At 27.9% G+C, this 12,550-nt stretch overlaps 3 protein-coding genes and 1 pseudogene across 3 annotated transcripts; 2 read left to right on the plus strand and 2 right to left on the minus strand.

The window, feature by feature from the left end:
- The first annotated feature begins 977 nt into the window (after positions 1 to 977).
- Positions 978 to 1,361, plus strand: LOC112600816 (histone H2B-like). The gene has a single exon (XM_025348128.1). It carries the CDS (start codon positions 981 to 983, stop codon positions 1,359 to 1,361), a length of 381 nt encoding a protein of 126 aa, XP_025203913.1. The 5' UTR covers positions 978 to 980.
- A 1,870-nt stretch (positions 1,362 to 3,231) lies between these two features.
- Positions 3,232 to 5,213, minus strand: LOC112600859 (annotated as a pseudogene).
- Positions 5,214 to 5,413: 200 nt separating this feature from the next.
- On the minus strand, positions 5,414 to 8,176 carry LOC112600814. Its single transcript, XM_025348126.1, has 5 exons — positions 7,691 to 8,176; positions 6,223 to 6,853; positions 5,992 to 6,060; positions 5,831 to 5,923; positions 5,414 to 5,529 (listed from the first exon to the last, which is right to left on the minus strand). The coding sequence occupies exons 1-5, from the start codon at positions 8,071 to 8,073 to the stop codon at positions 5,422 to 5,424; spliced, it is 1,284 nt and encodes a 427-aa protein (XP_025203911.1). The 5' UTR covers positions 8,074 to 8,176; the 3' UTR covers positions 5,414 to 5,421.
- Positions 8,177 to 8,549: 373 nt separating this feature from the next.
- LOC112600815 lies at positions 8,550 to 10,196 on the plus strand. Its single transcript, XM_025348127.1, has 2 exons — positions 8,550 to 8,685; positions 9,547 to 10,196. The coding sequence occupies exons 1-2, from the start codon at positions 8,556 to 8,558 to the stop codon at positions 10,059 to 10,061; spliced, it is 645 nt and encodes a 214-aa protein (XP_025203912.1). The 5' UTR covers positions 8,550 to 8,555; the 3' UTR covers positions 10,062 to 10,196.
- Positions 10,197 to 12,550: the final 2,354 nt, after the last annotated feature.

Genomic DNA, 12,550 nt, shown 5'->3' on the forward strand with positions numbered 1-12,550 from the left:
GCTGCACGCTACTCGTGAATATGACGAACCATTTGGATGTCCTTTGGTAAAAATATAGATGGTACTCAAATGGTGTCTTCGAACAAACCTACCAAATAAGCTTTCCAATATCAATGCTATTGAGTTAATGCATCTTCAATAGTTTCAAATGTTCATTACGAGGTTTATTATTTTATAGTTTATATGATATTTTTATGAGCTTCTAGAGTAACTATTAAAGTTCAACAATTATACAAGATATAGGTACGTAAGATAATTTAAATATATTACAAAATAATAATATTGAGCATATCTAATATTTCAAATACCTAATATGAAATAATAATACATTTTGTAATTGAAAAATGCTGTTTTTTATTAGTATTATTTTGAAATATATTTGTAAAGAAACTACTTTTTTTTATTAAAATAGATCGTATGTTAATGTAGTTTATACCAGCGGTCGCCAACCGGTGGTCCGTGGACCACTGATGGTCCGCATGTAAATTTAGGTGCTCCGCAGAAAAATTTGAACAGCTAGAAATAAGTAAAGCTCTACGACTTGCAGTGACTACATTGAAACCCAAATTGCAAGAAATTCTTCAAAATAAACAAGAACAAATATCACATTAAAATTTATTAAAACTTACTTTCATCATAAATAAAAATAAAACCTTTTTTTATTATTTTACTTATGTATTTTTTTTTTTATTAATTTGATGTAAAATTTATCAGTAGTGGTACGGTATTTATGTAATAAAACTATTTTAAGCTCTAGGTGGTCCTTATAATTTAGAATATGGTTTCAGTAGTCCGTAAGGTCCAAAAGGTTGGCGACCGCTGGTTTATACAACCATAATAACACTATTTAAACCAATAAACAAACGAATTGTATTTAATTTTGTTATATTCACCATTAAGTTATTATTCTGTATTTTGAAGAATATTTTCTGCACTATTCTATCATATTCTATCAACATTCAACTATAACACTTTTTACAATGGCTCCAGGAGGTAAATCCGCGAGTAAAGCGATGAAGAAAGCGTCCGGTAAGGTACAAAAGAACATCTTCAAGTCCGATAAGAAGTGTAAGCCGAAAATGGAGGGATCGTATTCCATCTACATCTACAAAGTGTTGAAACAAGTACATCTCGACACCGGCGTCTCCTCAAAGGTCATGAGCATCATGAACAACTTTATCAATGACATTTTTGAACATATCGCAGCCGAATCTAGCCGCCTTGCTCACTACAACAAGCGTTCGACCATTACCAGTCGGGAAATTCAAACTGCCGTCCGACTTTTGTTGCCTGGAGAGTTATCTAAGCATGCTATTAGTGAAAGTACAAAGGCCGTCATAAAATACACAGGTTTCAAATAAGCGTTTTTATTTGGCTTGCTGCTGTTTCGCATTTGAAAAAATGGGCCTTTTCAGGGTCACCAAAATGATTATAAATTATTATATTAATAAATTAAATAATACTTGTTCAATAATACGTATATTATTTAAATAATAATTATTATTTATTATATACATACACAAAATCCATCATTTTTATAAACTGTGACGTGAAATGAAAACAATTTTCAATTTGTTAATAATCGTAGGATTGATTAATTTTCAGTGGTCGTATTTTTGGCCAATTGTAAGCTCCTACACTAATAAGTAATAACCTTTTAAAATTTTTACCTGAAAATCAAAGATATTATAATTTTCTACATATAAATTTTTCCCCTTTAAAAAATAGGGTAATATTACTTAAAACTACGATTTTGAAGTTGAAAAGCTCAAAATTATCATAACTTGAAAATAATAAATATATGCCATATATGAAACATACATTAAAATTAGAAGCAGTCATACAATACAACGCAGACAGACAAAAACAATTTCTAAATATCAATTCTTACTTAATCAAAAAAACAAATATATACGAGGAGAAATTTCACGTTTAGATTTTATTTCCAAAGTATGCCATAAAAATATACGTAAATGATTATGACTAAATGTTGTTTTATTATTTTTTTTTCACAATATTTTTGTTTTAAACGTAAGTGATTATGACTAATGTTTTATTAAATTTTTCAAACAATTTTAAATTTTTATTCTATGTGTTAATATTGCAAGACTGATATTTTATTACAGCAATACGAACGGTATTAATTTTTTGTAGGAGTTAACACTATCTTTTGTAGGAGATCACACTATATTTGTAGGAGTTTACCATTCCCCGTATTTTGATATGTATAAGGTTAAAATAATATTACCTGAATTTTTAGATCATTGGTCGAAGGAAAATCTTTTAGAATCAATATTTTAATAGATTTTATAATAGCTATAACTTACTTTAAAATTATCAAATCAATAAAAGCATATGGCATTTTCAAGATAGTATAATATTAGATATGCAACATACGTGTACCTACGACACTATGATGATAATAATTAAGTTCGGCTAATATAAATTAGTTGAAAATTCAAAAATTCATATTATCATTGATGAATTTTATTTATACAATTATTTTGATAGCAATCATTATAAGTTTTTCACGGTATGGCATAACTGCGATGCTATGTCGAACCATATAAAAAGATACCGTAGAATAGTTTAAATAAAAAAAAGAAATATAGAAAAATTAAGAAATCTATAAATGTATAACATTTTATATTTCAATAGAATATTAATTGTTGAACATACTCGTTTATTGATTTTAAATATTTTTATGAAATGGTTGCAAACAAATTACATCAATTTAGCAATTATTTCTAATATGAATCGAAGTTTATATTGATTATAATGTTTAACACGTTGACTGCGTATGTCTTTTCGCAGTGCCCACCCAGTGCGTATGTTACTTTTTTCGTCAAATCTAATTTTGGTACTAAGAAAAAAGTTTTTAAATGTGTTCAATAACTTTATTAACCATTTTTTTTTCAACTTTTAGCTTTTGAACTTTCATGACGCCAATTGGCGTCGTTAGCGCCACTGATTTTTTTTTTCAACAGTGTGCATGGACGCCAATTGGCGTCTTAATTATTTTCGTTGATTTTTTTTAGAAATTCAACGGAAGTATATATACACAATTAAATAAAAAATATACAAGTATTACGAAAATCATTAATAAAATTAATTATTATTATCTGAAAATTAAAAATTAAAAAAAATACAATTTATTGTGTATGCAACGATAAAAAAAAATATGAATAATACTAATTATATAGTTTTGTAGAAACTAAAAATTTAAAAAAATACAAATTATTGTGAATGAAATTTTTTAAAACATGTTGTAATACACAAACTTGGTTTTTTGGGCAAGCGTCACAGTATAGTATGTACTATCTTTTCTGAAACCGTTTTTGTAGCACAGCTGACATCTTTTCCGCAAATTTCTCCCATTTTCACCCATTCCATACGTTGATGGATCATGTTTTTCGATGCTCAATGACTTTGAAGGTACTTCCGGTTTAGGTAATATATTACTTAGAAAAATTATGCGAAAATCATATAAACTTAATGTTTTACCAATTTTATGTTGATTATATAAATTGTACGAGTTCAAAAGTAGCATTTGTATAATATGTATACCTAGCTTTTTGTATCACCTGATAGTTTTTCTTGAGAAAGAGTAATAGCTATTCATCTGGTCCTGTCTGTCGATTCCGCTCATAAACTTGTTATAATGTTTAATTGGTGATGGTTTAAGAGTTTCTCTACTCTTACGATTAGTCGTTGGCACCAAATCATTTTGAAACTCAGATGAAATGTACGTCACCTCCCTTTTGTCTTTCCACTTTCCTATCATAACATTATTTGAATATTTTGAAACTGTTTCTCCAACTTTAAATTTAGCAGTTACTACGTCCTTTGAAGTATTTAGTCTATTCGCCCTCAACGTGCCGGTACAATAAGTATTTTTTTCGAGCAGTTTTTGGGTCAAATCATAACTATTACAAAAATTGTCCATGAAAATTGAGTGACCTGTGTTTAGTTTTTCTTCCATCAGGTGTAAAACAACATTTGCTGCATGTTCTTTTCCACCCAAATCATCAGAAGCCCCAGTATATACTGCAAATTTTATTATGATACCATTAGGCTCAGTAAGCATGTATAATTTTATGCCGTACTTATGACATTTATTCTGGATAAACTGCCTGAATAAAAGACGTCCTCGCCATAATACCATTGATTCGTCTAAAGAGAGCTCTTTACCGGGATAATACACATTATTCGTTTTGTTATTGAAGTAATAATTAATCAGAGGTCTTATTTTAAAAAGTCGATCTGAATCATTTGAACCTATAGAATTATCAGAAAAATGTAAATTTCGTATAATAAGTAACGGTCTCGACCCATATAGTTTGAAAAACAAGTAAGATTAAAAAGATGATGTTTTTTCCAATAGTCATTTATTCGACTTAATTGTATTATTCCTGTATGTATAGTGAAACCTATAAATATTAACATTTCTTCTGATGTCACTGGTTTCCATAGTGATATACGACTTCTTGGATTCGCAGCAAGCCTAAGAAATTCATACTCGGTATATTTGTTGGTTTCTTTCACCAATAAATTCAAAAATGTGTCGTCCAAAAATAATCTAAAAAAATCATACGGATTTCCTTCTCCTGGTATAGGTACAAGAAGTTGTTTTTATTTAGTGAAAGGAAATTGTAGCAAATTTGGATTATCTTAGGCTTGCCATTTGTCCCGGTGCCCCGGCCAGTCATTAATTTTGTCCCGATTAATGGAAGCCGAGCTAAAATAACTTTAACATTATATTATTTAATATCGAAACATGGAATAATATTGTACATAATATAATTACATCATTAAATGATAATCGTATTATGTTATCTGTTGACTGTTTATTATTTCCATATAATTATATACTAACATACTAAAAAAAAAAAGGTTATTTTAATATGTTGTCCCGGTTTAGTGATTTTAAAATCTGGCAAGCCTAGATTATCTTGCCAAATAATTTGAGGGGGTTGAGTATCAAAGTTAGAAACATCATCGAAACTAGGCACTGTAACTTCATTCTCATCTTCGCTTTCAGATGAGTTTTCGTCAGATAAAATCCCTACACTACATATTCTACCAGAATCATCAAAATCAAAAAGATTGTCTTCTTCATCTAAGTCTAATAGCAACAGAATTTCGCGTTTATTGAGGAATTTACCAACATAAGCCCTTTTAGGTCGTGATGGACCAGTCTCATCTCTATCCATGATAATATATATAATATTTCTCCAGCTTATATATGAGCATTAAACATAGTACATACATATTATAACACTATAGAATTGATAATATTATATTGTACAATTTTATAATTAGGTTATAATTAAAAATTTTAACTAATGTTAAAGAAGTAATGTAATACGTATATATAGAAAAATTTGATATTCACCTAATTCATAGTAGGTATTATTTATATTATAATTTACTATACAAGTTGCTAGTGTTATTGTTAAATTTGAATATGATTGGGTGATTTTTCATCTGTACCAAAGTGATTATTCCAGTTATCAATAATACAAGAATCTGTAAAAGAAAATCTCATTTATTTTAAACAGAACAAAAAACGCAAAACAAATATAAAATAAAATATTTGTTGAATTATCAGACACATTAGAAAAAAGACAGATTATAATCTAAGATTTTCAACGAAAGTCCCAAGGCATATTAATGAACAATACAGATATTGTTATCGGAAATATGCCGTGAAACGTGAAAGTAAAACGATTAAATGCAAAGGGGATTAGATACATAAAAATAAGTCAAACGATTTATAACTAAGTAAAAAATTTACAGTAAAATGTATAGGTGAAAAACGAGGACTTACTGATGTAACAAGATTTAAATTAACATCAAAAAATCCGAATGCTGAAATTTGGTCTGAATCGCAAGCTGATATTTGATTCATAAACATTTTAATCTGAAAAATAAAACAATAAAAATTTAAACTTATGTCTAATAATATACATTATAAGTTATATTTATTACTTGTCGTTTAATATCAAAGTGTAAAATTGAAATTCGGTATAATCGTAAATATGATATAATTTTCAATCTCTGTAAAATAAATATGAAAATATTTTTTTGTAATACAATTGACATTATTGTTTAGTTTTTAAAATGAGATTTATTAAGATTAGTTTAAAATTAAAAACCGAAGTATGATTAAAAAATTAAAAATTAACGAGGATATGATGATGAACAGGCTGAATAAGTTACCTCATCGTTGATGAATGAAACGAAAACAATAATAAACATCAAAAATGTGATGCTCTGTGCGTGAAAAAACATCAATAGTATTCGTTTCCCGGTAAATTGTAAATTGAAGATTACATCATAATTGATCATAAAATAAAAACCGAGTAGCATATTGATAAAGTTGGATATAAAGAAACACAAAAGCAATGGACCGTAACCAAGAGTAAACATTTTTAACAATTCGCAGAGTTCGGAATGTAACAGTCGCGTGTTTTCCATGACATCTATTATTTCGTTGTGTGTCCATTTGTCAAAATCGACAACTAAGTCAGCAGGAAGACATTTCCAAATATCGTTTAACGTTTGGAATCTGGCATATATGTTATGAAGAAAGAAACAAGAAGAGATCGTCAGTACATAATCCATAACATGAGGAGGATTGAATAATGGATGGACAAACATATATGTTGCAATATTTTGCATCTTTTTGGGAGTAAAATAGATATTCATGAATCTAAATCCGACAAAAAATGTAAATAACATAATAAAAATCCAATTCCATTTATTTTTTCTCCATAAACGTTGTGTAATCGATAAACTTGTTGAAAGTGGTGTAATTTTCTGATCAAACTCAGTAACGCCATTAATAAATCTGGAAAAAAAAATAATGAAAACTATATATAGATTTTATGGTTTAATCTTAATAAATAATTTTAAACAACGATTACACAAATATATATTTTCAACATATTATGGTCAGTCTGGTGTAATTTGTTTACATTTTTTTTTTTTAATTTTAACTAAGAAATAATTCAATATTATCAATTATATACAATTACGCGTCCGAGAACTTGCCGAATTCATTATGAACATTTTAGTTGAAATCAAGACATTAAATAATCACATTTACGTTATTTTATCGATAAGAAAAAAAAACTTAAATATTGTAGGCGGTGTAAAGATTTATTGACAATATTCTTGGTATATGGTTAGAAATTTAAATGCTGAGTTAACGTTATGACTAGGTAGGTACTTTAATGGATGATATTAAACTAAAAATATTGTTGTTTATAGTTTATATAATAGGTACCTACGTAATATCAACTATAAGTAAACGCACGTTATCCGTACAAAAACACTTTGTCATTTATTACTACATAGATTAGTTTCTCAAATATGACTTTTTGTAAACGAGTTATGGTTAATTCCGTTAGATCCAGGATGTATATTATTTATCAATTAATTGATATGGTAATTAATATTTATTTAATCTGTTGGGACGATTTAAAAGTTTTGTTTAAATTATTTTCATTATTTGATATTAAATTTACTAAATTACATTTTTATTTACATTTCATGTTTGTTTAGCTTTTACCCCATTATTAAAATATATACTATTTACCAACTACAGTACCTACATATCAATGTAAAAATGGGTCCAACCTATAATACAAACAAATATATTAGTGAATAAATATTAAATAGATACTTGATTATCCATATCGTTGATAGTCTGGATGCAATAATGATTATCCAAATTTTTATAATCTCTATAACTAAAATAATATGAACTTCTCGATTGAACTGATTCCAGTATGAATAAGTTAATAACAACAACACAATCATCCGTAATATTTCTAGATATGCAAGAAACGTTGAGTTCATATCCCGAATTATTAATCCAGTCGGTTCCACAGTATATGCAATATTAATTAAACCTATACTTTTACATAAAAATAAAATAGGTCTTAAAGTTTTATGAAAATCAGTGGTCATTTTGATGAAGGTTGTTTCCAGTAGGGGAACGTGGGGCAGAACGGGGCCATGGGGCAAAACGGGGACATTCCAATATCTATGTCTTATAATGGTCATACTGATTTAAAAACTTAATATATAGAATCCTTGGGCTAACAATATCATGTGACAAAAATTTCAAGTTCACATATCAATTATCTTATCAGTAATAAATTAAAATCATCACAAATGCCTCTTATCATCTGATTGATATAATAAACTGATATTTTTTTCCGAAATGTTTTTATGGTTTACTTATTGTTACATAAATTTGTTTTCACTGTTTTTATAGCAAATGTTCTTAAGATTATTTTAATAATATTAATTATTAAAAAAATTAATTGTTGTGTTTACGAACAACGGCTGCAGGTAAGTGTACTCATTGGGGCATAATGGGATAGACCTGTTCGGGGCAAAATGGGGACGTCCCCGTTTTGCCCCAATGTTTTAATTTCATAATTTTGAAACGATATATTACCATATTTATAGAATGGTTAGAAACTATGTTAGAAAAACTAAACGCCAATCGTGGACAGAAGAGTCTATGAAAAAATGCCATTATGGTTTGTGTAAACAAAGAGATGGGGTATAGAAAAGCAGCATCAGCATTTGATGTTCCACAGTCAACTCTTGAAAGAAGAGTGAAAGTCTACTTAGAATCTGGAAATAAAACAAATGCTTTTAGTAAAGGTAATCTTATTTAAGTATTTACATTTACAATATAATATATATATATATATATATATATATATATATATAATATTTATTATTTTATAAGGACTTGGGAAGTATAAAACAGTTTTCAACAGCGAACAAGAGATTGAATTAGTTGAATACATTAAATCTATGGAGGCCCGTTTATTTGGACTAACATCTTTAGAATTAAGAGGATTAGCTTTCCAACTTGCAGAAAAGAATAATTTAATGCATCCTTTTGAAAAAGACAACTTAAAGGCTCTTATATGCCTCCTATGCTTATATTTCCTCGCGTTAGGGCTAAACCAGAGCTTATTGATGGTGGACCACCTGGGTCGTGGGCAGAAGTGCACCCAAGTGGGTGGATCCAAACCGATTTGTTTTTGAAATGGTTTGACAAATTTATATTATTTTCAAGAGCATCTCAAACAAATAAAGTTTTGCTTCTACTTGATGGTCATTCTACTCACACCAAATCTATACAATTAATTGATAGAGCTAGGGATGCTGGTGTAATTCTGCTTTGTTTTCCGCCTCACTGTACTCATAAGCTTCAGCCTTTAGACGTAGGATTTATGAAACCGCTTAGTGTCTATTATTGTGATGAAGTAAAAAAATGGCTGAGGGAACATGCTAATGAGCACAGGGTAGTTACACAATTTCAAATTGCTTCACTGTTTGGAAAAGCTTATATAAAGGCATCAACTATGTCAACAGCAATTAACGCATTCAGGGCAACTGGCATTTGGCCAGTTGATTCAAACATATTCAATGAGCATGATTTTCTAGCCAGTGCAGCTACAGACATTGATTTGGGAGATACAATTTCTGTTAATAATCAACTCAATATTACAGATATGAATACAATTCAAGTAGAAGTTTCAGATCCAAGCCAAAAAGAGAATGTTGCAACAGATATAACAACAAAACAAAACTCACCAGGATGTTCCTATTGGCAAAACAATGCTGAGAAAGTATTCCCTGTGTCTTCTCCTGAGGAAATACAGCCAATACCTAAAAGTTCAAAAACCACTGCACGTTGTTCTAAGAGAAGAGGTAAAACAGCAATCCTTACTGATTCCCCTTATAAAAATGAACTTTTAGCAGCAAATGCAAACTCAAAGCCACAGACTGCAAAGCGTTCATTGTTTAAGAATAAAAATAAAACAAAAAAAATAAGGAGAGTAAAAACTAAGGAACCAGTGTCCAGTGATGTAGATGAGAACTGTCTATACTGTGGTGAGTCATATTCAATATCAGTCGATGGGTGGATTCAATGTTCCAAATGCAATTTATGGGCCCACTGCCTTTGTGCGGGCATTGATGAAAAAGATAAGGATGCCTTATTAACCTGTGAACTTTGCTCTTAATTATTTTAAATGTGTTAATTTTTTAATTAAATTTTTAAGTTTGACTACTTGTGTAGGTACTACATCTATAATTAGTATTTAAATAAAATGTACCTATTTAATAAATGTAAAAGTTTATGTGTTTTAAATTTACAAGCACTTATTATTATTTGTTATTGATTTGTACAATATTATTATATTAAAATATATTCCTATGTATGTATGTACAAGTTATTTATATAAAAAAAAGTTCAAGTAGTTAAACTTATTTGCATATATGTAAAATGAAATAATATTTATGTTAAATAAATAATATTTGAGAGGCGTCCCCATTTTGCCCCATGTATGGGGCAAAACGGGAAAATTATACTTAAACCTATTTTGACCTTTAACACTATGAGACTTAACTGAATGTTTAAAAAATGCTCACATATTAATAACCATATCCTAAAGATTACACAGTTCAAGTTTCAAATCAAAATCACAATTTTTGAGTGAGTTATAGCTTCTGATACATTAACGTCCCCATTCTGCCCCACGTTCCCCTACTGGAATTTAAAATACAAATAATTGTTCTTCTATGTTAAACATTATTAGTGATGCATTTATGATGTCACTCGAATTAATCGACTGTTAAATTAATAACAAACATCATTGAATTGATGGTTATTGCATACATTTTAAAAATAAACATTATCAAGTTCGAAGTGATTGCATTAAAACAATATAATGTGCACATTCCATACCAACAAAGTAGGTAAATATCATATTATTATGTACTATTGTAGACATTCATAACATATTATGAGTGAGATTATAGGGTTTTGAGTTTATACATTATGAAAATATTATTACATATCTAAATATTGCAATTTATAAAGGTTGTGTACAATGAATTTGTGTTTGCGTATAGTATTATGTACATATGAAATTATAACTTATAACTATTGTTTGTAAGTCGCAACTACACAAATAAGTTGATGTACCATGTCTTAAACATTTTGCATAAGACTGAAATTTGATAAATAAGTATAAAAATGAGTTAGTTGGTGTATACATTTTATTATCTCTAATAGTTCTAGGAAACATTGAATAATTAGTCATATTTGTTTTTTCCGAAATCAAGCCAGTTCCGCGATAATACATGAAATATTAAAATATTTATATACATGCACATTTTATGTCAACATAGTAGGAAGATATTTTTCAGTATTATAAACTTTTTTATATTATAAAATATTTGTTTAAATGAAAATCCGTTCCTTAGAGATCATAACAATTTCAAGGCAATACCATGAGTATTAGTTATATTTTCGGGGATAACTTTCCTACATTTTTTGTCACATACATTATTCATGCCGAACGTTAAAAATTAAAATAATCACGTGGAACACTATAACAGGAATCACTGATATATTTTTGACTTAACAATTATGATGTATTCGTAGTTAAAATTTTCCACTATACTTTATATATTATTATTTACTATGTAGGTATACCTATAAGTTATTGTTTTTGTATTTTTGATTATATTATTTATTATAACCATCAAGGTTTATTTAGATAATTTATTATTATAAAAAAATGTGAGCAAGTTGGTTCTATTATACAGTAGATATCTGGATAGGTCACTTAAATGGACGTGTTAAATTTGAATTCAGTTATATTGAATCACTGCTTACAAAATAATTCTAAGCGAAAACGGTTTGTCGACTGTCACTAGTGTAACTTGCATATTATATTACTCAATGTATTCTATGATATTATTTCTGTTTAAGTAATTTATTTTAATATTATAGACATTAATACATAAATAATAAAGCAGGTTGAATTAATTTTGGCCAAACTATTGCACTTGAAAACGTCATTGTTTATATAAAAATAGAATAATATACTATAAAATCTCGTTAACTTACAATAAAAAAGCTAAAATTTCATTATTCCGTTATCAATTATTATTTTGTTATTCTTTGTTCAAAAATCGAATTTTGTCTAAATTTCAACTTAAAATATAAAATATATATAAAAAAAAAAAACTTATGATATATTTTTTTTTAGATTTTTTGATTACAACATGAACTACTTAGGGGAAGCGATTTTTTTATTTTTAAATCCTTAGCTATAAAAATTGAATTAAAAAAAAAAATTTTAAATACAAAATAGTTTAGTACCTACAAATTTTCGAGAAATTAATACATTTTGTTAAAATTTGAACTTAAAATACTTGTAATACTCTGCTATAGAGGAACCGGTCTCAAATATATGCAGGATTGTCATGTTCACTCACCGGACAAAGAATAATAATTGTAACAGGGATACATAGAAAACAAAAACAATCGAAAGAGGGATAAGATATTTAAACCTACGAGTATATCACTATCAATAAATTTATCACACAAATAAATAAATAATATTTAATGAGAAAATTTTAAGAATTATTTCATTATTTTTATAGCAATATGATTATAGATTAGGTTATTCTTTAAAACTTTATGTGGTTTCAATTTTGC

The sequence above is a fragment of the Melanaphis sacchari genome, unplaced genomic scaffold (assembly GCF_002803265.2).
Source record: "Melanaphis sacchari strain LSU unplaced genomic scaffold, SCAv2.0 Contig72_pilon_pilon, whole genome shotgun sequence".
In the NCBI taxonomy this organism is placed as follows: domain Eukaryota; kingdom Metazoa; phylum Arthropoda; class Insecta; order Hemiptera; family Aphididae; genus Melanaphis; species Melanaphis sacchari.